Raw genomic sequence first — 25,346 nt, forward strand, 5'->3', positions numbered from 1 at the left:
TATATCACATGCATTAAAGCACACCTGAAGTGAGAAGGATTTGGAGGCTGCCATATTTATTTCCTTTTAAACAATGCACATTGCCTGGCTGTCCCACTGATCCCCTGCCTCTAACGCTATATAGTACACACCATTCAATTTCCCGTCAGAGCGACAAGTCAAACTGATATCAATCTGCTTCCGGTCGATAATGGAATCGGTTTTGTGCAGTAGTGGTCTGAAAAATCGATCCTTTTATCAATCGGGAGCAGATCAGACCTGACGTAAATTATTGGTTTGACCCGTTAATCTGCCAGTAAATTGAATGGTGTGTACCTAGCATGATACTTTTAGCTATAGGCCCTGAACCAACATGCAGATCAGGTGCTCTGACTGAAGTCAGACTGGATTACCCACATGTTTGTTTCAGGTGTGTGATTCAGACACTACTGCAGCCAAATAAACCAGCAGGGCAGTCAGGTAACTGGGATTGTTTAGAAAGAAAATAAATATAGCTGCCAACATATCCCTCTCACTTCAAACATCTTTCCACTGTGATTGGTGTGATTTTATGCACATAAGCATTCCACAGGCTGCTAACATTCACTGACAGAGGCCCGTTTCATGCCCGGGACGGTCAGAATAACCAAATTCCAAATGCACTGAAATAGGAAAATCTCGCATGGGATTCTGAGCGGATTCTGCATTACGAAATTACAAAATTGTCATTTATTGTGCGTATAATTTCACGCGTACCATGAGATGAATTATGGTTAGTGTAAATTTGCTAAAAACATGTTCACAATAAGTTACACTTTCACTTTTTGCATGGTGTGCAGCAGGCATAAGTGTGAGCGTGGATCGCTTTACCTGAGTAAGGGGGTCTGCTGATGCCAACATATCCCCAAATATTGGCCATATGAACACACCTCCGTCATAAACCACCCGAGTTGTAACAGTGGGGTTCAGTCCGGTCAGATTCTCGGCATCAACCTGTGTGAAGACAAAATAACTACATTCAAGTAAAACTTAAAGAGGAACTCCAGTGAAAATAATGTAATGAACAAAAGTGCTTAATTTTTACAATAATTATATATAAATGATTTAGTCAGGGTTTACCCATTGTAAAATCTTTTCTCTCCCCGATTTACATTCTGACATTTATCACAGGGTGACATTTTTACTGCTGGCAGGTGATGTCAGTAGGAGAAGCTGCTTGCTTTTTTGGCAGTTGGAAACAGCTGTTATTTCCCACAATGCAACAAGGCTCCCACAGTGTGATGTCAGCACCCTGGTACTGACATCACACTGTGGGAGGGGTTTCACCACAATATCAGCCATACAGCGCCCCCTGGTGATCCGTTCGTGAAAAGGAATAGATTTCTCATGGGAAAGGGGGTATCAGCTACTGATTGGGATGAAGTTCAATTCTTGGTTACGGTTTCTCTTTAATAAAATTTTTTTTTAAATAAATAAAATAAAAATGCCCCAGCTCCTGTAGAGCCTTCTCGTTCCTCACACAGCCCCCTTGCTCTTGATTTGTATGCCCTTCCAAAGATGGGTGGCTCCGTACTGCACATGCGTGAGCGCACTCTTGCACACACTCGTGCATGCGCAGTACAGACACGCCCATCTTCTAAAGCACTCTGGGACACAAGTGCTTGCAAAGCATTCAGAGGGCTCCATGGAGGCGGCAAATTTGAATGGGACAGCGCTGGCACACGGCAGCATGAAGGGACGGGAAGGCTCTATAGCAGGGGTAGGGAACCTATGGCTCAGGAGCCAGATGTGGCTCTTTTGATGGCTGCATGTGGCTCACAGACAAATCAGTAGGGGTTGATTCGCTAAGCTACACTGCTCAAGCAGCACAGCTCAGTGTGGCAGCGCAAGTAACATTTTCAAAGTAGGCTTCTGCTGGAGCACGCACTACTGACTTACTCACACTCCCCTCAAAACTAACTGCTGCTCCAACTGTCCCACCCTGGATTTTGTCAGGTACAGTGACTTTGTAGGACGAGATTTCCGCACTTTGATTGGCCCATTAGGCTGCCTGTCACTTGACAGGCATCCTATTGGGCCAAAGGGCGGTGATCTTGTCCTACAAAGTGAATCAACCCCCAAGTCAGCCAGCTAATTGTACAAGCTGTTAGTCAGTATTTCTCCTGCCTGGCTCTTGGGGAAATTGCTGATGTTGCTGCAACCCGAGAGAAGCTGAAGACGTGTCTGACACTTCCGGTGCCCAGAGGGTCAACTGTGAATACATCACTATGGCAACAGGGACGTGAGCCCTCTGCTGCGCATGCGCACTGCCCCGGTTTGAAACATATTGTATGGCTCTCACAGTATTACATATAAAAATATGTGGCATTTAGGGCTCTCTAAGCCAAAAAGGTTCCTGACCCCTGGTCTATAGGACCCAGAGCCTTTCTTCCCCATAGGCGAGTATCTGACTCTCTCCAACTCCCTGGCCATGCTACCATCTGTGTACGAGTACAGCCGTACTGTGCAGGCCCTAGAAGGGTTTCCGCCTGCCCAGTAGCATAAAGCCGCTTTTGCACAGACAGGAGTTTGTGTATTTCTTTCTCAAACAGGACCTAAAAATTATCCAACCAGAACAGAGGGATGTGCTTGTGGCTTTCCCCAAATAGGTTATCATTTGTACCCAAAGTTCTGCTTTAAAGAGAAACCGTAACCAAGAATCGAAGTTCATCCCAATCAGTAGCTGATACCCCCTTTCCCATGAGAGATCTATTCCTTATGACAAACGGATCATCAGGGGGCTCTGTATGGCTGATATTGTGGTGAAACCCCTCCCACAGTGTGATGTCAGGACCATGGTGATGACATCACACTGTGGGAGCCTTGTTGCATTGTGGGAAATAACAGCTGTTTCCAATTGCCAAAAAAGCAGCATTTCCTTCCAGTGACATCACCTGCCAGCAGTAAAAATGTCACCATGTGGTAAATGTCAGAATGTAAATCAGGGAGAGGAAAGATTTTACAATGGGCAAACACTGACTAAATCATTTATACATAATTATTGTAAAAATGAAGCACTTTTGTTCATTATCTTATTTTCACTGGAGTTCCTCTTTAGCATGCTTCGGTATGACTAGCATGTAAAATAAGACATACCTGGATGGAAACAGGCAAGTCTCCCGTCATGTGAGTCCAGGACAGAGTCCACACCACATGGTGACACGTGTTCACATCCCTGGTGATGGTGAAGTCGCGGACATCCATATACGGAACGGTCGCGTTGTCAGCATTATGGAGGAGGATTTCCCGCAAGTGTCCCGGGGAGATGTGAACCGGAACCCCTTCAGAGCATAAACACACAGCAAGTAATCTACCCATAAAGGTGCCCATACACTCGTCAGATTGGCAGCAGATAGATAAGAAATGCATCTGATGATCTATCTGATGCGTTTTTAGAACATTTTTCACCAGGATAGAATTCCAATAGATTTCAGTTTGAAATCTATTGAAATTCGATCTGATGGCATTTTTTTGCCATCAGATTTCCATTAAGGCCAATGCAAACTGATAAGCGATCTCATCAGATCGACCTAAATTTTCCACCCCGCCAGTTCGATGGAAATCCATCGAAATCGATCGAAATCGGCCATTGATCGGCCGATTGGCCAACCGATTTGCAAACGATCAATCGGTCAGAAAATCGGCTGAGTGTATGGGCCCCTTTATTCATTCAAGTGGAGGGCAAGGCAAAATGTTTTGTGTTCACTTTGGGCAGAATGGGGAAAGAGCAGCAGCTTCCATCCGTCGTTTTTATCATTGTCTGTGGGCCATTAATATGATTCCCCGTCATTTGCTGTCCCAAAGACCCAACAAAGTTTTACAGGAATTATTTGCAAATGTAAGCAAGGTCCTTACCTGTCCCAAAACGCAAATAAAAAGATTTGCCTTAAAGTGTGCCCGAGGTGACATGTGACATGATGAGATAAACAGTGCAAAACAGGCTGTTTTACTTGTTTTATTTTCCTGCCTGAGAGAGTTAATTTCTAGGCATGGAAGGTACTGCGCAGGCAGCTGGTGCCTGCACAGTAGAACGGGCCTGATCAAGCTCGGCTATTTCCGCCGGAGCCCATCTAAAAAAACGCTACTGCTCCTGCGCAGGAGCGGGATGGGAAATATTTACATTGCTGCTGTTTGGGTGCTGTCAGTGCTGGATCCCGGAGGGTGAACAGGACAGGGGAAGCCTTATAAAGATCCAGAGGACCCCCCCTTTTTTTTACAGATTCTGTTTAAGCTGTAAAACAAAGTACAATCGATGCAATGACCCTTTGAACTTCCCTGCAGTAAAACCTTATCCCAAGCTGTCTCTTACTGTTTCTTGCCTGTTTAAGCTCTAGAGAAGGGGACTGAGTTTGACCAAGTTGGTTGATTAACTAAGAGAAGCTCTTTTGTATAGATAACAACTACTGTTTTTCATCTCTTACTGTACTGGAAGACAATGTGAGACTCCTTTTTTTTGCTACTAATGTTTTTTTTCTTTGCTACTAATGTTCTATGTATTATCCATATTACACATACAATTCATTTTCTCATAAGTTTTTTTCTCTTTAGATTTGCTTTAAGTGTACTAAAAACTGATATACAATTGTATCTAACCTCTTGCTCCTAAAAAATACTTTTTAAAGATATCCCACAGTTTTGTGTTTAAAAAGGAAAAAAAAAGTATATTAATGGTTTTGTTTCTGCTCAATGACACAGTATGTCCTTGTCTCACAGAGCTAAAATATATTAACTATTGAGCTTTTTTATACATTATCTGCAGTCAAAAGTTATTCTCTTCCAGGTAAGAATTTTATGGCTATAACTCCTTACCAGTGAGGATTGCACTATAACCCAACTAGGTGCTGACTGGAGAGAAACTGTCACTTGCATACCTGATGTTTATCAGGGACCTGAACTGAGTAAAAATACATAGGGCCCGTTTCCACTAGCGCGAATTCGCATGCAGACAACGCATGCGGATTCGCATAGGCAATACAAGTGGATGGGACTGTTTCCACTTGTCAGTTTTCATTTGCGTTTTTATGTGCAGGATTTTTCTGCACGGTAGACCCTGCAGAATTCGCCTGCGTGTGGAATGCAGGCGATTCGCAGGTAATGTATTTAATAGGGAAATTGCATGCGTTTTTTGCATGCATTTTTTCCCACGATTTCGCGTGCGATTTCGCATTGAAAGTAATGTAAATTGACACAGGCAGTGACATGGTTAAAATCGCATATACCCTGCCTATGCGAAATCGCATACGAAATCGCGGCAAAAAACGCATGCGGAATCGCACCCGCATGCGATTTTGTCAACGGTGATATGCGGCGATTCCGCACCGCACTAGTGGAAACGGGCCCTTAAAATGAACAGATGATGTACCTGCAAATGCATATTACATACTTACCTCGCCATTTGTTTCTCTCAGAAGCTCACCAATAATTATTCCTTCCAGCTCTGACTAGATCTACTCAGACTTGTGTCACCAGAAGCTGAAAGCCTTAGGGCTCTTTCACATCAGAGCTTGCGTTGGAGAACGCTCAAAGCATACGTTTTAATGCGTTTTGATATGCGTTGCACTGCAGTGAGTGTGCGTTTTCAATGCGTTACAGCACATAGGAAAACGCAGGTAATTTTTTTTTCTTTTAGTTTTCAACTTTCTACATTGTTCCTCTGTTGCATTCTGGGACTGATTGCCTGCGTTAACGGATTAAAAACGCACATAGTGTGCGTTTTACATTGACAAACATTGTAACGCATAAAGCTAGCGCCGGCCGAAAAACTGCGCCTGGGTGCAGTGTAACGCAACGCACATAAAGGCTGCGTTATATGTGAAAGCTAAAATGAAAGTCTATGGACTTTCATTTCACCTTGGGTAACGCAAACTTTACCCGTTGCGTTGAAACGCAGAAAATCTGCCCTAATGTGAAAGAGCCCTTAGGGCCCTTTTCCACTAAATCAGTTTCTGTCAGTTATAACTGAAATGACAATTGACGTGCAAGGTAATGCCCATGGTTCCCTATGGCTCAAGCGATATTACTGGATAACGGAATGCTGACCTGGAAGTTGTTACGGGGTCATCACCATTTTTTACATGTAGGGTAGAGAATTACATCGATCACAGTGTACAAACAGGACAGGAGATGAAGAGGAGAAAAAGGCTGATGAGTAGGGATGGTCGGAAATGCCAATTTCCGATTCCGCGGTAAATCCGCATTCCGCCATTGCCAATTACCGATTCCGCTTTCCGCTACCAATTTCCGCATTCCAATGCGGAATTTCCGCCGGAAATCGTGGAAATTCCACCCGACTTTAACATCGATTTTCTCAAAAACTATAGGGTCTTTTTGAAAACTTTTTTTGCATCTTGTTCAGAAGATTCTGTTTAATAAACCCTAAAAATTTGGTGTTTCTATGACTTACGAGGGCTTTGCTATTAACCGCTAAAGTCGGCGGATTTTTACTGTAATGTAAATGCAGAAAATAGGCAGATGCAGATTTTCAGCATTTTACATTACAGTAAAAATCCGCCGATTTTAGCAGTTAATAGCAAAGCCCCCTTAAGTTCTAGACACACCAAATTGTCAGGCTTTATTAAACTGAATCTTGTGAACAAGATACAAAAAAAAAGTTTTCAAAAAGACATTATAGTTTTTGAGAAAATCGATGTTAAAGTTGGGTGGAATTTCCGAAATTTCCGCGATTTCCGGCGGAAATCCGCCTACCGCACTTGTATTACCGATTTCCACATTCCGATGCGGAAATGAAATTTCCGATCGGAATTTCGGAAATTGCATTTCCGCGGAATCCGGATGAGCATCCCTACTGATGAGTAGACTACTTGGAGATTAGTATGATGTCTGTATGTTTATTTGTATTAGCACACAAGAGGCCATTATTCCCCATCTCACACAATCTGAGCAATGTGTATGATATTGGTATTATGAGTATTCTCAATGAATCTGCTTACCTGCTATGAGAGTCCCGGATAAGTTGATGGAAAATGTTCCTCCAATCGGTGAGCTGGCTGCCTGCAACCTGGTAACCATGAGTGAAGCCATTTCCTGATCATGTGACTGCCGTATCCAATCATCTCCTGCAGCTTCCACAGAGGCCCCGCTAAATGTAAAGAAAGTCACATTGAGATTGGCAGTATGCTTTGGGCACGTCTCAGTGGTGCCTTTATCATTCCTACTCTGCCGTCCAGTCACTGATCCCCATAAACAAATACCCCTTTCCTCAACACCTGCTTTAAACCTCATGGGGGTATTATTACTTCAACCTGCCTGAGGCCTTATAATTCGAGAGGGTGCTATCCACCCAATCACATTAGCAGAATTTCCCCATGAGGTTTCCTACTGGGTTTCCTAAACTGGGCCAGGTCCAGAAATTATTCTATTTCTTTTCAACTTGAGAATTACAGCACAGGCAATTTTTATGAATGATTGTAATAACATTGAAAAAATCTGACCCAACTAACACACACAGATCTCCCTCCCTCTTTGTCTCTCGTCCACGAATCAACAAAACTGACAATTTATCCTTCATCCATTCAATTTTCATAAAAATTCTTCTGAAAATTCAGCCTATCCCAATCGACTTATAGCGATAAAATGGGAAATTCAATTACCGTATAATTCTTGGTTGAATAAAGAAAAAAGTTTAGATTTTTCTGAGCAACTGATCGTTTTTATCAAATTGTTAAAAATTGTTGCCGGTTAAACATGCGTTGGGTTTCCCTATTTCACAAAAGCAATGAAAATCTATAGAGACTTTCACATTTATTGCGGTTCCTTTGCGGTGCGCCAGACGTAACCAAGCTGCTTAACGCACAGTGTTTAGTGTAATGGAAGTCTATGGGCGAGGAATGCAGTGTAAACCACAGAGCGCGATGCGTCATGGCACATGTGCAGACTGACGCGAATCCCAGTGGCGTACTTCCTGCCCAGCAGGGAGTACCACACTATGCATATGACTGTCGGCGCACTGCGTCGCAGGGTCATAGGTTTGTGATTTTTTTGCATTGTGGTGAGATGCAGCAGGAGCAGGACATCCTCACCGTAACGCAAAAATTAAATGACCACTCTCACGAAAATTGTAAACTTTAAGATACATGTAAACACATACAAATAAGAAGTATGTTTCTTCCAGAGGAAAATGAGCCATAGATTACTTTTCTCCTATTTTGCTGTCACTTACAGTAAGAAGTAGACATCAGACAGAACCGACAGGTTTTGGACTAGTCCATCTCTTCATGGGGGATTCTTCGCACGGCCTTTATCATTTCTGTGTAATATGTTGGCGCTTTATAAATACAATAAATAAATAAATAACATTTCTAAAGAGACAATCCCTGAAAAGGATTTATATAAAGATGCAGACCGCTCCCCTACCTGTTTGCAGTTTTTTGGCAGTTGGGCAGAGCAACTGCCATTCACAAAGTGCTTTTTAAAATAAAGAAAACTCTGAGAATCCCCCATGAGGTGATGGGCTAGTCCAGAACCTGTTGCTTCTGTCAGATTTCTACTACCTACTGTAAGTGACAGCAACATAGGAGAAAAGCAATTTATGGCTCATTTTACTCTGGAAGAAACATACTTCTTATTTGCATGTGTTTGTGTTACTTAAAATTTTTACAATTATCACGATAGTGGTTCTTTAAGTGTAAAACCGGCCTCAAGAAAACCTGTGCATTTTGTCGGAAGAAAAAACATCCTAACCTCAGGATAGGGGAAGCCTCTGGATCCTCTAGAGTCCTCCACCAAGTCGTTGGGAAGCAGGGACCCCGCAGTGCAGTCACACTGTGCCAGAGGATCAGCATAGACCTGCAGTGCTCAGGCTTTGACCGCCAAGCTCCATCGGGTTCATGCTAATGGGCAGGGGCAGATGGCTCACGCATGCGCAATAGCGTGGACCCGATCGTGCTCGCCCTTTTCCAATAAAAGGTCTTTCAGGGGATCCCTGCGCTGGAACAGGCCAATGGAAGAAAACAGAGGAAGCCTCTGGAGGCTTAAGTTTAACTGCAAGGAAAAGAAGTGCCTCTAAGGCACAGGTGTCGAACTCCAGACCTAGAGGGCCAGATCCATGCCAGTGTCAAAAATATGTAAGGACCTTGGCCCTCGAAGGACCAGTTTGACATCCCTGCTCTAAGGGGTACTCACCTGAGGAGGAAGTCCTGTGGTAAATACCCCTTAGAGCACGTGTCGAACTCCCGGCCTGGAGGGCCAGATCCATGCCAGTGTTTAGGATGGACTGAGAAAGACAGGAATGTGTTCTACCTGATGGACCACACCTTTCCTGATTCAGACCCATCAATTCATTTGAGCTGTGTCAAAAATGTGTGTGGATCTTGGCCCTCGTAGGACCGGTTTGACATCCCTGCCTTAGAGGCACTTTTTTCCTTACAGGTAAACTTTAAAATTGAATTGTTGTATTATATCATGTATGGCTCCCTTTAGTGTTAATCTACGAATTGCAAGAAACTCAGCAATTGCTATAATATAGGTCCTGTTTCTTATTTTATTGGTAGGACATCCTCATCTCCAGCCTGACAGTGAGAGCAGGATGCCTGCGCTTCATACTCACCATAGCCCTATGAGTGGCAGGCCGGTGCCACAGTTGGCCACCCAGGCGGTCAGGTTGTAGGAAGGATAACTCCCGGACACAGAGACGGCATTCAGCAGGTGGCCACCAGGGCGCGCTGGTTTAGGACCCACTTGGTTAACTATAAAATAGAACAACTTATGTTAATGAATGCCGGGTTACTGTCACTTGTCACACATGGAGCCTGATGCACCTAATACATAGCGTAAGAACTACTTCTTTACTATGTAATTTTGTAGGATTTTTCTGCCTTTAGTTTCCTCCTTACTTGTAAGGGTTATTGGTAAAGCACTCCAGAGATTTCCAACTGCGATGTGCCTGGTCACTGGGAGGGTCAGCACTTCACTCCCCATAGGCAGAATTTCACTGGTGAATTTCTCCATAGGCAGAGTATATAAGGTAGATCAAGTGTTGTATCTGTTCTTGAGGTTTTTGGGGGGACCTGGAGGGATGGCACTGTGGCAGGGTGTCCCTTCTTGTCGTAACTCCCCAGAGGCTGATTGAATGGATCTATACCATGGTCGAAGCTGGAAGGCTGAGGGCTTTGCTTAGGCGTACTGCCCCTGGAAGTGGCGCTCCAGGTGCACCTGAAAAAACCTGGGATGTGGCAGATCCCAGGCGGAAGTAGGGTGCTTTGGTCTGTACTGCCCATATGCATAGCCGACTAACGCAGCTCCCCGGCCTTTTGGCTAGGGAGAGTGCCGAATTTTTATCTCTCCGGCCGCAAGGTCGGGGCCAGCTTGCTGGCACCGGGGACTTGTCCCCTGGGGACTTCGGTTCCCACCTGGCTCCCTCTCGGGGGAGCCACGGACCATGTGGATGGCCACATCGCACAGGGCAGTCCAGGGTCCTCCAGCCCTTCGGGTGTTGGAGGATGCCGCCAGGGTCCTCCAACTCTCGGGTAGGAGGATGCTTAGTACCCCCTGCGCCGATGGCAAAGGGGGAAAAGTTCCCTTCGGGGAACACCGGAAGGGCCCTGCTGTATTGTGGGGCCTGTGGCTACTCATGCACGTTTTGTGGGGGTGCTTTAGGGCACTCACGCTTTTTCCGTGCATGGGGCTAATAGCCTTGCTTACCCTGGACTCCTGTTGCATGCAACAGGAGCCAAGAAAAGCTAAAAAAAAAAAAAGGATGTATTGCATGAGTTAGTTAGACACAGACAGGGCTTGAGAAAGGAGGTATCCCTCCAAAACGTCGCCAATTTTAAGGTCATGTGTCTTTTGAAATTTTAATCAATAAAGAGCTGAAAACTTTCTGATGGTGGCGGTCTTAACCTTCTACAAGTTTAGTTTCCTCCTTACTGATGCCTAACCCCAACCAACCCCACGATGAACCACACACTGATGCCTAACCCTAACCCAACAATAAACCTTACCATGACACACTTACACACCCAACTCCAATATCCATGTCACTTTCACTGCTATCTCACTAATATTATAAATGCAAAAGTTTGGATGTTTGTTACTCGATCACACAACAATGGCTGAATGGATTTGAATGAAATTTGGCACACACATAGTACATTACCCGACAGGGACAGTGTAAGGGGCTTTGGAGCCCTGGGGCAAACTAAGGTGCGGGACCCCTTCCCGAGCACCCCGCTATCCCCCGCAGCCATTCCTCACATCTCCCCTGGGCCCTTGGGTGTGAAGAAGCAGCAGTAATGACTCACAGGTGAGTAATTACTGCTGCTGCTTCTCATGCAAGGGTCCCAGGGAGCAGTGCGAGCGAGGGGAGCAGCATTTGACAGGGTCGGCAGCATGGGGCCACTGCAGAGGTCGGCAACGCCGGCCCTGTTACCCGGAATAACATATAGGATACTTTTTATCCCCATAACCAAAAAGTGGGCGGAGACAAATACAAATTTCACTGGGAAAATGTAAACTGCATCCATTCTTACACTGTTAATGGTAGGGTGCTCAAACTTTGCACAGTTGGTCACTGGGTAACTGGGACTAATATTCAGAAAAGTGGGTGGAGCCTAAAACAGCCAATCAAAAATTCACCTATTGATTTTTAAGGGAAATATTTAATTGCTGCCATTCTTGCACTGTTAATGGCACAAGTCTCAAACCTGGTATAGTTGGTCATTGGGGGACTGGGGTTCAAATTCAGAAAAGAGGGTGGAGCAACAAACAGCCAATCAGATTTGTTTCATTTCAATGCAAATTATTGATGTCAAAGACTGCAATGCTCACAAACTTGGTCATTGAGTAATTGAGTGTTTAGGGTTAGAAAAAGTGGGCAGAGCCAACACTAGCCAAATACATAATCCGGGCAACGCCGGGCGTCCAGCTAGTATATATATAAATCATCATCCACAGGGAAGTTTGGATGCAACGTAGGCGCCCATGTTAATAGTATCTATAAATGGAAATTTGCATCTATAAAAGTGGCCATTTTATCAGGTGTCTCCGGGGCATCCAAACTTTCCCAGCACCTCCTGCGCCCAATTTTACGGTTTTGATCTGCAATACCCTAGATGCAAATCCCTGTGCCTGGTGAGGTCCCAAATGACAGGAGAGTGAGGATTCATTACGCAGATCTCAAATTCAGAGCAATGAAATGAGTACAGGTAGTCCCCGGTTCATGAACAAAACAGGGACTGTAGGTTTGTTCTTAAAGTGAACCAGAGATAAAGCACCCTTATGTACTTTACCATATATATCAGTGGGAACATTAGAGAAAACACCTACCCTGCTCTCTGTTTCATTCTTCACTGCTCAGCCTGCTTGTTATCAGCCCTGAGGAAATCCCCGACTGAGCATTCAGTCTGGCTTTGCTCAGGAATCATTATAGCTGAGTCTGTCTTCTCTGACGTCTTTTCTAAGCCCAAGCCTGCCCCTTCTGGCTCTGCTATAATGACTCAGCTTTAATGATTCCTGATCAAAGCCAGACTGAATGCTCAGTCAGGGATTTTAACAGGGCTGATAACAAGCAGGCTGAGCAGTGAAGAATGAAACAGAGAGAAGGGTAGGTGTTTTCTCTAATGTTCCCACTGATATATATGGTAAAATACATGAGGGTGATTCATCTATGCTTCACTTTAACCTGAATCTGTTCTTAAGTTGGAACACTGTGCCATCTCTCGACCTGTACCTCTTATGTGCCTCCAATATCCCCCTATGTGTCACCTCTGCCCTCTGTACCTGCTTATACAAGTTTAAAAGCCATTTTTTCTTTGATTTTTTTAAAATCGATTTTCTCAAAAACTGCATGTCCAATTTGAAAAATAAATTTTTTGACTTGTTCCCATGGAAACACAGAATCCATGCCGTTCGTATCAGCAGGTTGTTCATAAGTCGGGCATTTGTAAGTCAGGCACTACCTGTATCTCTCTCTGGTTAATATGAGCCCCTGGAGAGAGGAAGGTTTCTGCAGGATGTGTGTCTGGTACCTGTGACGTTTCCATTTGCAATGATTATCTCATCCATAAAATACCAGTTGTTTTCTTCCTCTTCCACCTGCAGCAGCAGAATCTCCTCCACATATATGAGTGATGATGCATCGCTGCTGGCCGGCGGGTCTTGTATACACCTCCATAGATCAGTACAGGAGAACTTCCAACTAGCAGAGCAGAAATATTGGGAAAAGAAGGCTTTCAATTACTTATTTAAATATCCATTTTGCAAATAGACATTTCATAAAATGTGTATTCATGTTGGTCTGTCTGCAGACTTAGGGGCCGTTTATACTTGTCCTTGCGTTTAGTGCATGCAATTTTCCACATGCACCATTTTGCAATATTTTTCTTTCTACATTTTTATAGGTTTGCCAACACTAGGGATGATTTCAGATTCCGACAAAAGTCAGATTTCCGCAAATGCCGATTACCGATACCGGATCATTCTGATGGAATTCCAATTCTGATTTCCACAGAAAGTATTCTTTTCGCCATTTTTGTTAATAAAGTTAAGCAATTTTTAAAAAGTTGCTTTTTTATGGAATCTATAATATAGTCTGTCTGTGAAATACTCTGTAGTGTTGGACCAATCAGAGAATGCAAAATTTTACTTCAGAAATCGGGAAACCACAAACATTTTAAACCAACCACAAGACTCAGAAAAACTCTGTAGTCTTCTGATTGATCTAAAATGAGCACAGGAATACAATTTCCACTGAAAAAAAATCTGCATTCTCTAACTGCAGAAAGTCAATTTCTCATGTTTCGCCCATCCCCAGTAAATACTCCGAATGAGTACTGGGAAGGGGGGGGGGACTAGAACACACAAACCGACTGGACATGCCCTGTGAGTTCTATAAGACTTAAAATTCAACCTTTATTGGGTATCCTAAAATATAGATCTGTTAGCACTGCACACCATTATATACAAAAAGTGCTGTAAAACGACTATTAGCTTAGTTACTCATCTCCCAGTGCTAGGTGTGCTGAGAAGCACTATGAATGGTGAGAGAGATCAACTGACAAACGCTAGCCCTGTTGATAATGTAGTGACAGAGGTCAGGTTCACAGTGGGATGTTACGGTGGCATAACAGAACCCTAACACAAGGGATTTAAGGGATAGGCAGTAGGCACCATCAGGGATGGGGGGAGGGGTCTTAGGGTTAGGCACCACCAGGGGGGTTTAGGGTTAGGCACCACCAGGGGAGAGTCTTGGGGTTAGGTTCCACCAGGAGGGCCTTATGGTTAGGCACCACCGGTGGGGGGGGAGGGGTCTTAGGGTTAGGCACCCCCAGGAGAGTGTTCTGTGTGAGAGTAAGGAGAGGTTAAGTCATAGTAAAACATAACTGTAAATATTACCAATATTTTGATAAATGAATGTAGTAGTATATCGGTAAATTTACTGATATTCTACTACCGCTATTCTGCGTCATTTTAAAGTAATATGAAACTCAGCATTTCTTCTTTGCTCTAAAAGATTATTTACAGCATACAATATACTACCACCATTTTTTTTAAAGCAGAACAGCATTCAAAGGGTTAAAGGAGTTATCAAGGCATTTTAAAGGGGAACTCCAGTGAAAATAATGTAATAAAAAAAGTGCTTCATTTTTACAATAATTATGTATAAATGATTTAGTCAGTGTTTGCTCATTGTAAAATCTTTCCTCTCCCTGATTCACATTCTGACATGTATTACATGGTGACATTGTTACTGTGGGCAGGTTATGTAGCTGTTTCTAGCTGTTTTGGCTGTTACAGACAGCTGTAAACAGCCATTTCCTGTCTGTGAACATTGTTACATTGTGGCAGTTTGCCCAGAGTACCGCGGTACTCAGAGCTTCTTGTGGGAGGGGTTTCAGTACAAAATCAGTCACACAGCGCCCCCTGATGGTCTGTTTGTGAAAAGCATTCTATTTCTCATGTAAAAGGGGGTATCAGCTACTGATTGGGATAAAGTTCAATTCTTGGTTGGAGTTTCTCTTTAAAAGAAAATAAGTGCTACTTACTCGGGGTTTCCCCAGCCCCAAGCTCCCAGCATGTCCCTCGCTGCAGCTTCGCCGTCAGCCATTCGCCGCCGCTGCCTCCCGGTCCCCGGTGATGACTTCAGGCCGACCTCCTAGTTGGCCTGCACTGCGCCTGCGCGAGCGGCGCTGTTAACCTGCCACGTGGACCAGAGCGTACTAAAACTACTGCACCTGGGCAGTACGCTCCAGTCCACGTGACAGTGATTGACAGCGCTGCTCGCGCAGGCGCAGTGATCACCAGGTCGGCCTGACATCATCGCCAGGGACCAGGACGCAGCGGCGGCGAACGGCTCACCACGGAGCTGCGGCGAGGGACATGCTGGGAGCTTGGGGCTGGAGGAAGCCCCGGGTAAGTAGCACTTATTTTCTTTTAAAACGCCTGATAACTCCTTTAAAACACAGGACTTACTTTTTCAATAGAAAGATCCCTGCAACTGAACTGGTGATAACATTATCTTGTGTTTACTTAATTGTAGCAGAGAGGAATGTAAATATTCCCTGACTGTGCAGAAATGCCTTCTAATGTGTCCAGAACGGATACCCTGCTCAGAAATCATTACTGGGTACATTACAGTATGAATACAGTTATGAATAAAAGGCAAAGGCAGCTTTCAGAGCAAATAAAGCTGTACTTTGGGAATTTGTAATTTCTAAATGAATAATAATACTAATACACAAAAGCAAATATGATAACTGTATGGGGTATAAAAAGTAGGAAAACACATTTTTATTGAATGCCAGAGTTTAATACTGCTTTAACTACTTCGGCCTTCAGTCGTTTTCACTTTATAGATCCGAGCAATGTTCACCTCCCATTCATTAGCCTATAACTTTATCACTACTTATCACAATGAACTGATCTATATCTTGTTTTTTCCGCCACCAATTAGGCTTTCTTTGGGGGGTACATTTTGCTAAGAGCCACTTTACTATAAATGCATTTTAACAGGAAGATAAAAAAAATAAGAAAAACACTGAAAAAATTCATTATTTCTCAGTTTTCAGCCATTATAGTTTTAAAATAATACATGCCTCCATAATTAAAACTGACGTATTGTGTTTGCCCATCTGTCCCGGTTATTACACCGTTTAAATTATGTCCCTATCACAATGTATGGCGACAATATTTTATTTGGAAATGAAGTTGCATTTTTTCCATTTTGCATCCATCACTATTTACAAGTTTAAAATAAAAAAAAAAAAAATAGAAATATTTCATCTTTACATTGATATTTAAAAAGTTTAGACCCTTAGGTAAATATTTACATGTTTTTCTTTTTTAATTACATGATTTCTTTATTTTTTATATTAAACATTTTATTTGGGTATTTTTGGGAGGGTGGGATGTAAACAGTAATTTTTTTCTGTATATATGTGTTGATTTTTATTTATTTTTTACATTTTGTTGTAGTTTTACTTTTTGGCCACAACATGGCAGCCATGAGTGTTTACATTACATCACTCTAAGCGTAACATGTGCGCTTAGAGGGACGCATGGGGACGCTAGAGCCAGAAAAAGCGAAGCTTCCGAGAGAAGCTGTTGCTTTTTCTGCGGGGGAGAGGAATCAGTGATCGGGCACCATAGCCCAATTCACTGATTGCCTGGTTAACAAACCGCAAGCCGGGAGCGCGCGTGCACGCGCGCGATCGGCCGCGGGAGTGCGCGCACATGGCCTCCTGGACGTAGCTAGTACGTCCAGGAGGCGAAAGTAGTTAAACAGGCACTTTTTTTTAAATAAAAGCCATCTGCTGGTTTCAGTAAAAGTTCATGTTTGACTACCGTATATACTCGCAAGCAAGCCAAATTTTTGACCCCCCAAAAGTGGGCCAAAAGTTGGGGGGTCGGCTTGCTTGCGAGTCTCGTTGGTGGAAGGCCGCCTCCCCCCCGCCCCACGTCCGCCGCTGCTATTAGCTTACTGTGCGGCTTCCTCTATTCCCCTCTCCATCTCCCGGGCATGTAAATAGTTCACAGCAGCTCGCTCCACGGCGGCTGCTGTGTGATGACAGGAAGCTGTAGGCACAGCGGTTTCCATAGTAACGGCGATACACATCGCCGTTACAGGAAACCGCTCTGCCTACAGCTTTCTGTCATCACACAGCAGCCGCCGTGGAGCGAGCTGCTGTGAACTATTTACATGCCCGGGAGACGGAGATGGAGAGGGGAATAGAGGAAGCCGCACAGTAAGCTAAGAAGCTAATAGCAGCGGCAGCCGTGGGGGGGGGGGGGGGGGGGTTGGCTGAGGCGGGGGGCACTATACTAGCTATACCGAGCACTATACTAGCTATACTTGGGCACTAAACTAGCTATACCGAGCACTATACTAGCTATACTGAGCACTATACTAGCTATACTGAGCACTATACTGAGCACTATACTAGCTATACTGGGCACTATACTAGCTATACCTGGCACTATACTACCTATACTGAGCACTATACTAGATATACTGTGCACTATACTAGCTATACTGGGCACTATACTAGCTATACTGGCAGGGCCGGCCCTAGACTTTTTGCCGCCTGAGGCAAATTTAAAAAAAAAATTTGCCGCCGCCCCTCCCCCCCCCCTCGGGGGGGGGGGCCGCTCTGGGGGGCCGCCGAGCTGGAGGGGTAGCTGGCAGGACGGGGGTATTGGGCCAGCGGCGGGGAGGGGGGGTCGGACCCCCCCTCCCTCGCCTGGGTCCCCCGTCCTCCGCTCCCCTCCAGCCTAAATAGACGCAGCCGTATATGTAAGAGGCACGGGCGGGGAGGACACTCACCTCTTCCCAGCATGCGCTCTACTGACATCACTTCCTGCAGCGTTGCAGGAAGTGATGTCAGTGGAGCGCACGCTGGAGCGAGGAGGAGGTGAGTGTCTCCCCGCCCGTGCCTCTTACATATACGGCTGCGTCTATTTAGGCTGGAGGGGAGCGGAGGACGGGGGACCCAGGCGAGGGAGGGGGGGGTCCGACCCCCCTCCCCGCCGCTGGCCCAATACCACCGTCCTGCCAGCTACCCCTCCAGCTCGGCGGGCCGGCTCCCCGCACCCACGGACGGGCGGGTGCCGCCCCTGGAAATTTGCCGCCTGTGGCAAAAGTTTCACCCCGCCTCATGAGCGGGCCGGCCCTGTATACTGGGCAATACTAGCTATACCTGGCACTATACTACCTATACTGAGCACTATACTAGCTATACCTGGCACTATACTACCTATACTGCGCACTATACTAGCTATACTGAGCACTATACTAGCTATACTGAGCACTATACTAGCTATACTGGGCACTATACTAGCTAAACTGGGCACTATACTAGCTATACCTGGCACTATACTACCTATACTGAGCACTATACTAGCTATACTGAGCACTATACTAGCTATACTTGGGCACTATACTAGCTATACCGAGCACTATACTACCTATACTGGGCACTTTACTAGCTATACTGGGCACTATACTAGCTATACTGGGCAATATACCAGCTATACTTGGGCACTATACTAGCTATACTGGGGCACTATACTAGCTATACCGAGCACTATACTACCTATACTGTGCACTATACTAGCTATACTGGGCACTTTACTAGCTGTACTGGGCACTATACTGGGCACTATACTAGCTATACTGGGCACTTCACTAGCTATACTGGGCACTTCACTAGCAATACTGGGCACTACCTACCCATACTGGCCACTATACTAACTATACTGGGACACACTGGGGGAATTACACGGCCAGCATTTCCTACCCCCGGCTTATATGAGGGTCAATCATTTGGTTTTTCAGGAAAACGTTGGGGGGTCGGCTTATATGCGGGTCGGCTTGCTTGCGAGTATATACGGTAATTAAGAAGAAAAAATATTTTTTTGATGGAGCAGAGTGGTCTGTACACGCAAATAGGCACCCAGTATAACAAGTTACAACGCTTTACTGAAGAAAAACATGCACCATCATCAGGAAGCTTGCTTAGAACAGAGAGTAACATACAGGAAATAACAATCCCATAAAGACCATCATCACATTTTACACACAGTTACATCTTGTAGTTATTTTACTATACTAATAATGTTGCTAAATCATTTAGTGGGTACTACATATAATACATAACCTACAGAATGCCTTTAAATCATTTATTGGATTTTAATCTATTATGCTGTATTACTGTATATAATACATTTAGATGTGAAAAAGTGTCCACCTCTGTATCACTAATCTATGTGTGAAAGGCTGAAATCTAAAGCAAATTAATAAAAGAACTGGAAAGTGAGGTACATTTGTCATTAAAATGAATATGCAGCTTACTTGTCTGGATCTCGCTGCTGATATTCCCAGTGGCAGGTATAATTCTTACTCACAGAGTTTGGTGAACTGTTATTATACATCACCGAAACCAGAAAATCGTCTCTCAGATATCCCTTGTAGGCAAAACACACCTGTGGAATGATTCACCCGTTACTCGTGCCATCCTCCTCAAGTTGGCCATACACAATACAACAAAAATGATTATTTTAAACGTCTTAACCCATTAAGGACCGCGCTAATTGAAATCGACACCCTGGTTTGACAGCTATCTGGCTGCCAGGGCGTAGATTTCAATACACAGACACCGCACGTTCTCGCCGCTTTCGTTGCTCCTGACGATGTCACCGCTGTCTCCCCGCCGCAGCTCACTCACTCTGCCAGTCTCTATGACAGCAGAGCCCTGTGAGCGGGTCAGGAGCCGATTTCATTGGCTCCTGGCCCTGTCTTTCAACCTAAGCAGCTCCCATTGGCTTGCATTGATAGGCAGGGTCAGGAGCCAATGAAAGCGGCTCCTGACCGGCTCACAGGAACTCTGCTGTCATAGAGACGGCAGAGTGGGTGGCCCAGGATCCCGACGTGGATGGGGATTGCGGCAGCCGTCGGGTATGTGCGGCAATTTGTCTGTATTTGTCGTTATTCCGCAGTTTCTTGTACCAGTGGTCTTTGCCCCCTTAAAGGACCACTATCGCGAAAAAAGTAGGCAGTTAAAAAATGTGACAGATGACAGGTTTTGGGACAGTCCATCTTTTTAAGGGGGATTCTCAGGGCTTTCTTTGTTTTCAACAGCATTTCCTGAACAGCAGTTTAACTGCTATAAATAGCAAGATACCAGCCGGCCTCCCTAATCACTTGCACACTATTATGTCAGTTAGATTTTGCAACTGTTGTTCAGGAAATGCTGTTGAAAACAAAGAAAGCCATGAGAAGTTGGACTGGCCCAAAACCTGTCATCTGTCACATTTTTTAACTGCCTACTTTTTTCGCGATAGTGGTCCTTTAAGGGGGCAAAGACCACTGGTACTTAAGTGGTTAATGGAAAATAGATAAAATGATTGGCAAAATCAGATAAATCAAATAAAACTTTTCTTTTGATCATCAAATTTCTATGGGTCTCTAGCCAATTTTTTTTTTATTTTATTTAGTTTTTTGTTTTAAACAGAAAAACCCCAAAAATAAGGAACTTAAAGGACAACTGAAGCGATAGGTATATGGAGGCTGCCATATATATTTTGTTTTATTCAATACCATTTGCCTGGTAGCCATGCTGATCTATTTGGCTGCAGTAGTGTCTGAATCACACCAGAAACCTGCATGCAGCTAATCTTGTCAGATCTGACAATAATGTCAGAAACACCTGATCTGCTGCATGCTTGATCAGGGTCTATGGCTAAATTGATTAGAGGCAGAGGATCAGCAGGGCTGCCAGGCAACTGGTATTTCTTAAATGAAATAGACATGGCAGCCTCCATATCCCTCTCACTTCAGTTGCCCTTGAAAAACATCTGGCCGCCTTTACGCTCCTTTCAAACTATGCAAGCGTAGCTGAAAAGTCACATCATGCAGTAGCGTTGCTGTGCAACCATACAGTGAGGCATACAGTACAATAAAGCTATGCCTCACCGCCTCTGTAAACATGCCTATTTCCCGGCCAACGCACTGCATGCTGTACGTTATTCTGATGGAGCATGCACCAATGTGAATGTACCGCAGACAAGACAGTTCCTAGAACTGCTGTCTTGTTTTTCTTATCCTGGGAAATTGTACTAATATCGACTGGAGGACTACATTACAGCTGGAAGTCCGGAGGATCGATCCAGCTTCCTTGGTTGACAGAGTTATACATACAAGCTTATAATGTGGGTAGCATGCAGCTGGTAAGCCTTTATTTCCCTTAATTGGTGATGGTGGGCACAGGACTTTAAAGGTCTAGAGCACAGTTCCCCAACCCTGTCCTCAAGGCCCACCAACAGTACATGTTTGCAGGAAACCACAAACCTGCACAGGTGAGGTGATTAGTGTTGCAGCAGAACTGATTAACGACTACTGTGGATTTCCACAAAACATGCACTGTTGGTGAGCCCTGAGGACAGGGTTGGGGAACACTGGCGAGAGAACCAAGCACCTGGAAAGTTACTATATGGACTAACACCCTGTTAATGAGATCTGCACTGATTTATTTATACTACTCCCACACTGAGCGCCCAACTCACCTCCTGGCAGGCCCGGATTCACCTCACAGGAGCCTATAGACATCTGACATCTGACACCCTAGACTCCGCCCTCCATGAACCTACAAACCACCACCAAACTGAACCACAAGTGTGCTGGCTGTCCCAACTGTCCCCTCTCCCTTACTTCCCTTGCCCATCATAGGTAGCTACAGGTGCTCCTTAGCATTAGGTATCCAGAGGTACCCTCAGTATTAAGTAGCTAGTGGTGCCTATGGCTGAAGGTAGATCTGTTCAATGGAATGCTGAGACCTGGGTGAGTAACCTCTCATTTACACTCTCATCAGGACTCTGCATAGGGAAGAAGGGAGGGACTCTAGGAGGGGAGTTAGCTGCCTCTCCATTATCAGACGCCTGTAGGCACACGCCTACAGTGCCTTATGGTCAATCCAGCCCTGCCTCCTGGTACAATACTCAGCATTGGTGTCCATTAGATGCCTGTTGAGCAGGGCACCCAAATCACCAGCTCTCATCCATGACCATAAATGTGGCCAGGAGACACTTAGAGACCTTTCACTGGAACAGTGGGGCATAAGAAGAGACAGAAAGCCTCTGGTCTATCCCGAGGCCTATCTCTACCGATATAAGTATGTGCCTTGTAAAGAGTTTGAAAAATACAAATGTCTGTTCCTAAGTAGGGATGCTCAATCGGATTTCGCACAAATGAAATTTCCAATTGGAAATCGGTATTTCAGTTCAGACTTTGGAAAACAGAAATTTGATTTCCACAGAAATATTGCATTACCGCACCTTGGTAATTTTAGCCCAATTACAGAACTCGGAAGCATTGGACCAGTGCTGGGCCGAAATTACGCATTAGCGTAATTACGCATCGTAATTCACTACAAATGCACCGTAAGCGTTACGTGTAAGGTTACGGTATTACGCGTAATTAATTACGCGTAGACCGTGGGTTACGTTTTTACGCGTAACAAATTACGCGTAAGACAGTAAACTCCCATTGAAATTACACAGTCTGCCGTAATCGCGTAATATTACGCTCCAGTATAATATAAAAAAGCCGCCGACTTTAAGGGTTAATAGCAAAGCCCCCTTAAGTGCTAAGAGCCTCAAATTTGGAGAATATATTAAGGAGATCAGAAGGAATAAGAGGAAAAAAAAATTTTCAAAAAGACCTTATAGTTTTTGAGAAAATCGATGTTAAAGTTTCAAAGGAAAAATATATACATTTAAAAACCCGCCGACTTTAACGGTTAATATCAAAGCCTGCTTAAAATTTAGGAACACCAAATTCACAGGGTATATTAAGGGGATCAGTGGGAATAAAAGGAAAATTTTTTTTTTCAAAAAGACCTTATAGTTTTTGAGAAAATCGATTTTTAAGTTTCAAGGGCAAAAATGTCTTTTAAATGCGGAAAATGTCAGTTTTTTTTGCACAGGTAACAATAGTGTTTTATTTTCATAGATTCCCCCAAGTGGGAAGAGTTTTACTTACTTCGTTCTGAGTGTGGGAAATATTAAAAAAAAACGACGTGGGGTCCCCCCTTCCAGACCTCTTTAACCCCTTGTCCCCCCATGCAGACTGGGATAGCCAAAATGCGGAGCACCGGCCGCGTGGGGCTCCGCACCCTGACTATACCAGCCCGCATGGTCCATGGATTGGGAGGTCTCGGAAGGGGAGGGGCAGCCAAGCTTTCCCCTCCCCCTCCGAGCCCTTGTCCAATCCAAGGACAAGGGGCTCTTCTCCACCTCCGATGGGCGGTGGAGGTGGAGGCCGCGATTTCCTGGGGGAGGGGGTTCATGGTGGCATCTGGGAGTCCCCTTTAAAAAGGGGTCCCCCAGATGCCCACCCCCCTCCCAGGAGAAATGAGTATAGAGGTACTTGTACCCCTTACCCATTTCCTTTAAGAGTTAAAAGTAAATAAACACACAAACACATAGAAAAAGTATTTTAATTGAACAAAAAACATAACCACGAAAAAAGTCCTTTAATATTCTTAATTAACCATTAATACTTACCTGTCCCTTTAAAAGCCAGTTCCCACGCAATATCCTCGGAAATATACTAATCAGTTACAATGTAACAAAGTTATTACAATGTAACAACTTTGTTACTTTGTAACACCATCGCACCCGACGTCACTCGCCGCTCACCCGCCGGCCGCCGCATACACGCTAAGTCCCCGCCGGCTCCCGCCGTTCACTCCGCCCACACCTGTCACCCATATACATGCTGGCACCCATGGGTGCCAGCATGTATATAGGTGACATGTGGGAGAGGCGGGGAGGGCAGCGGAGCCGGCGGGGACTTAGCGTCCCTTCACCCGACAGAGCTCTGAGCTAAATAGCTCAGAGCTCTCGAAAGCATCTTTGTATTTGGGCTCCAAGGAGCCCCATTGGTCCTTAGCAGACCAATGGGGTTCCTTCTGATTTAAAGGAACCCCATTGGTCTGCTAAGGACCAATGGGGCTTCTTGGAGCCCAAATACAAAGATGCTTAGAGAGCTCTGAGCTATAGCTCAGAGCTCTGTCGGTCCGTGCAGCACAGACGCGGCGGCGGCGGCGGCGAGTGACGTCGGGTGCGGCGTAGTTACAATGTAACAAAGTTGTTACATTGTAATAACTTTGTTACATTGTAACTGATAGAACATTTCCGAGGATATTGCGAGGGAACATTTATTTAAAGGGACAGGTAAGTATTAATGGTTAATTAAGAATATTAAAGGACTTTTTTCGTGGTTATGTTTTTTGTTCAATTAAAATACTTTTTCTAAGTGTCTGTGTGTTTATTTACTTTAACTCTTAAAGGAAATGGGTAAGGGGTACAAGTACCTCTATACTCATTTCTCCTGGGAGGGGGGGTGGGCATCTGGGGGACCCCTTTTTAAAGGGGACTCCCAGATGCCACCATGAACCCCCATCCCCCAGGAAATCGCGGCCTCCACCTCCACCGCCCATCGGAGGTGGAGAAGAGCCCCTTGTCCTTGGATTGGACAAGGGCTCGGAGGGGGAGGGGAAAGCTTGGCTGCCCCTCCCCTTCCGAGACCCCCCAATCCATGGACCATGCGGGCTGGTATAGTCAGGGTGCGGAGCCCCACGCGGCCGGTGCTCCGCATTCTGGCTATCCCAGTCTGCATGGGGGACAAGGGGTTAAAGAGGTCTGGGAGGGGGGACCCCACATCGTTTTTTTTTAATATTTCCCACACTCAGAACGAAGTAAGTAAAACTCTTCCCACTTGGGGGAATCTATGAAAATAAAACACTATTGTTACCTGTGCAAAAAAAACTGACATTTTCCGCATTTAAAAGACATTTTTGCCCTTGAAATTTAAAAAACGATTTTCTCAAAAACTATAAGGTCTTTTTGAAAAAAAATTTTTTCCTCTTATTCCCACTGATCCCCTTAATATGCCCTGTGAATTTGGTGTTGCTAAATTTTAAGCAGGCTTTGCTATTAACCGTTAAAGTCGGCGGGTTTTTAAATGTATATATTTTTCCTTTGAAACTTTAACATCGATTTTCTCAAAAACTATAAGGTCTTTTTGAAAAAAAAAAATTTTCCTCTTATTCCTTCTGATCTCCTTAATATATTCTCCAAATTTGAGGCTCTTAGCACTTAAGAGGGCTTTGCTATTAACCCTTAAAGTCGGCGGCTACCTAACATTGATCCATGCGTCAACTTTTCCGCTTGGCAGCATGACCTTACGCATTAATTGCTAGTAGGATTTTACGCGTAAGCCTATAACGTAGCAACCTGAATTACGGTATTCTTACGTGTAATTGCGTAAGGGCAATGCGTAATTACAAACATGTCCCGAAATTGAATGTCTATGCCGT

At 44.6% G+C, this 25,346-nt stretch overlaps 1 protein-coding gene across 3 annotated transcripts in view; it reads right to left on the minus strand.

The window, feature by feature from the left end:
- Nucleotides 1-25,346, minus strand: part of PKHD1 (PKHD1 ciliary IPT domain containing fibrocystin/polyductin) — a 607,682-nt gene that overhangs the window by 537,980 nt on the left and 44,356 nt on the right. For all 3 annotated transcript variants that reach the window (XM_068280030.1, XM_068280029.1, XM_068280031.1), the window contains exons 19-24: nt 19,322-19,452; nt 13,002-13,171; nt 9,584-9,722; nt 6,969-7,117; nt 3,115-3,299; nt 850-972 (exon numbers count right to left, since the gene is read on the minus strand). In XM_068280030.1, the coding sequence (XP_068136131.1) occupies nt 850-972; nt 3,115-3,299; nt 6,969-7,117; nt 9,584-9,722; nt 13,002-13,171; nt 19,322-19,452 (897 nt within the window). The remainder of the gene's footprint in view (nt 1-849; nt 973-3,114; nt 3,300-6,968; nt 7,118-9,583; nt 9,723-13,001; nt 13,172-19,321; nt 19,453-25,346) is intronic.

The sequence above is a fragment of the Hyperolius riggenbachi genome, chromosome 4, assembly GCF_040937935.1.
Source record: "Hyperolius riggenbachi isolate aHypRig1 chromosome 4, aHypRig1.pri, whole genome shotgun sequence".
Lineage (NCBI taxonomy): Eukaryota > Metazoa > Chordata > Amphibia > Anura > Hyperoliidae > Hyperolius > Hyperolius riggenbachi.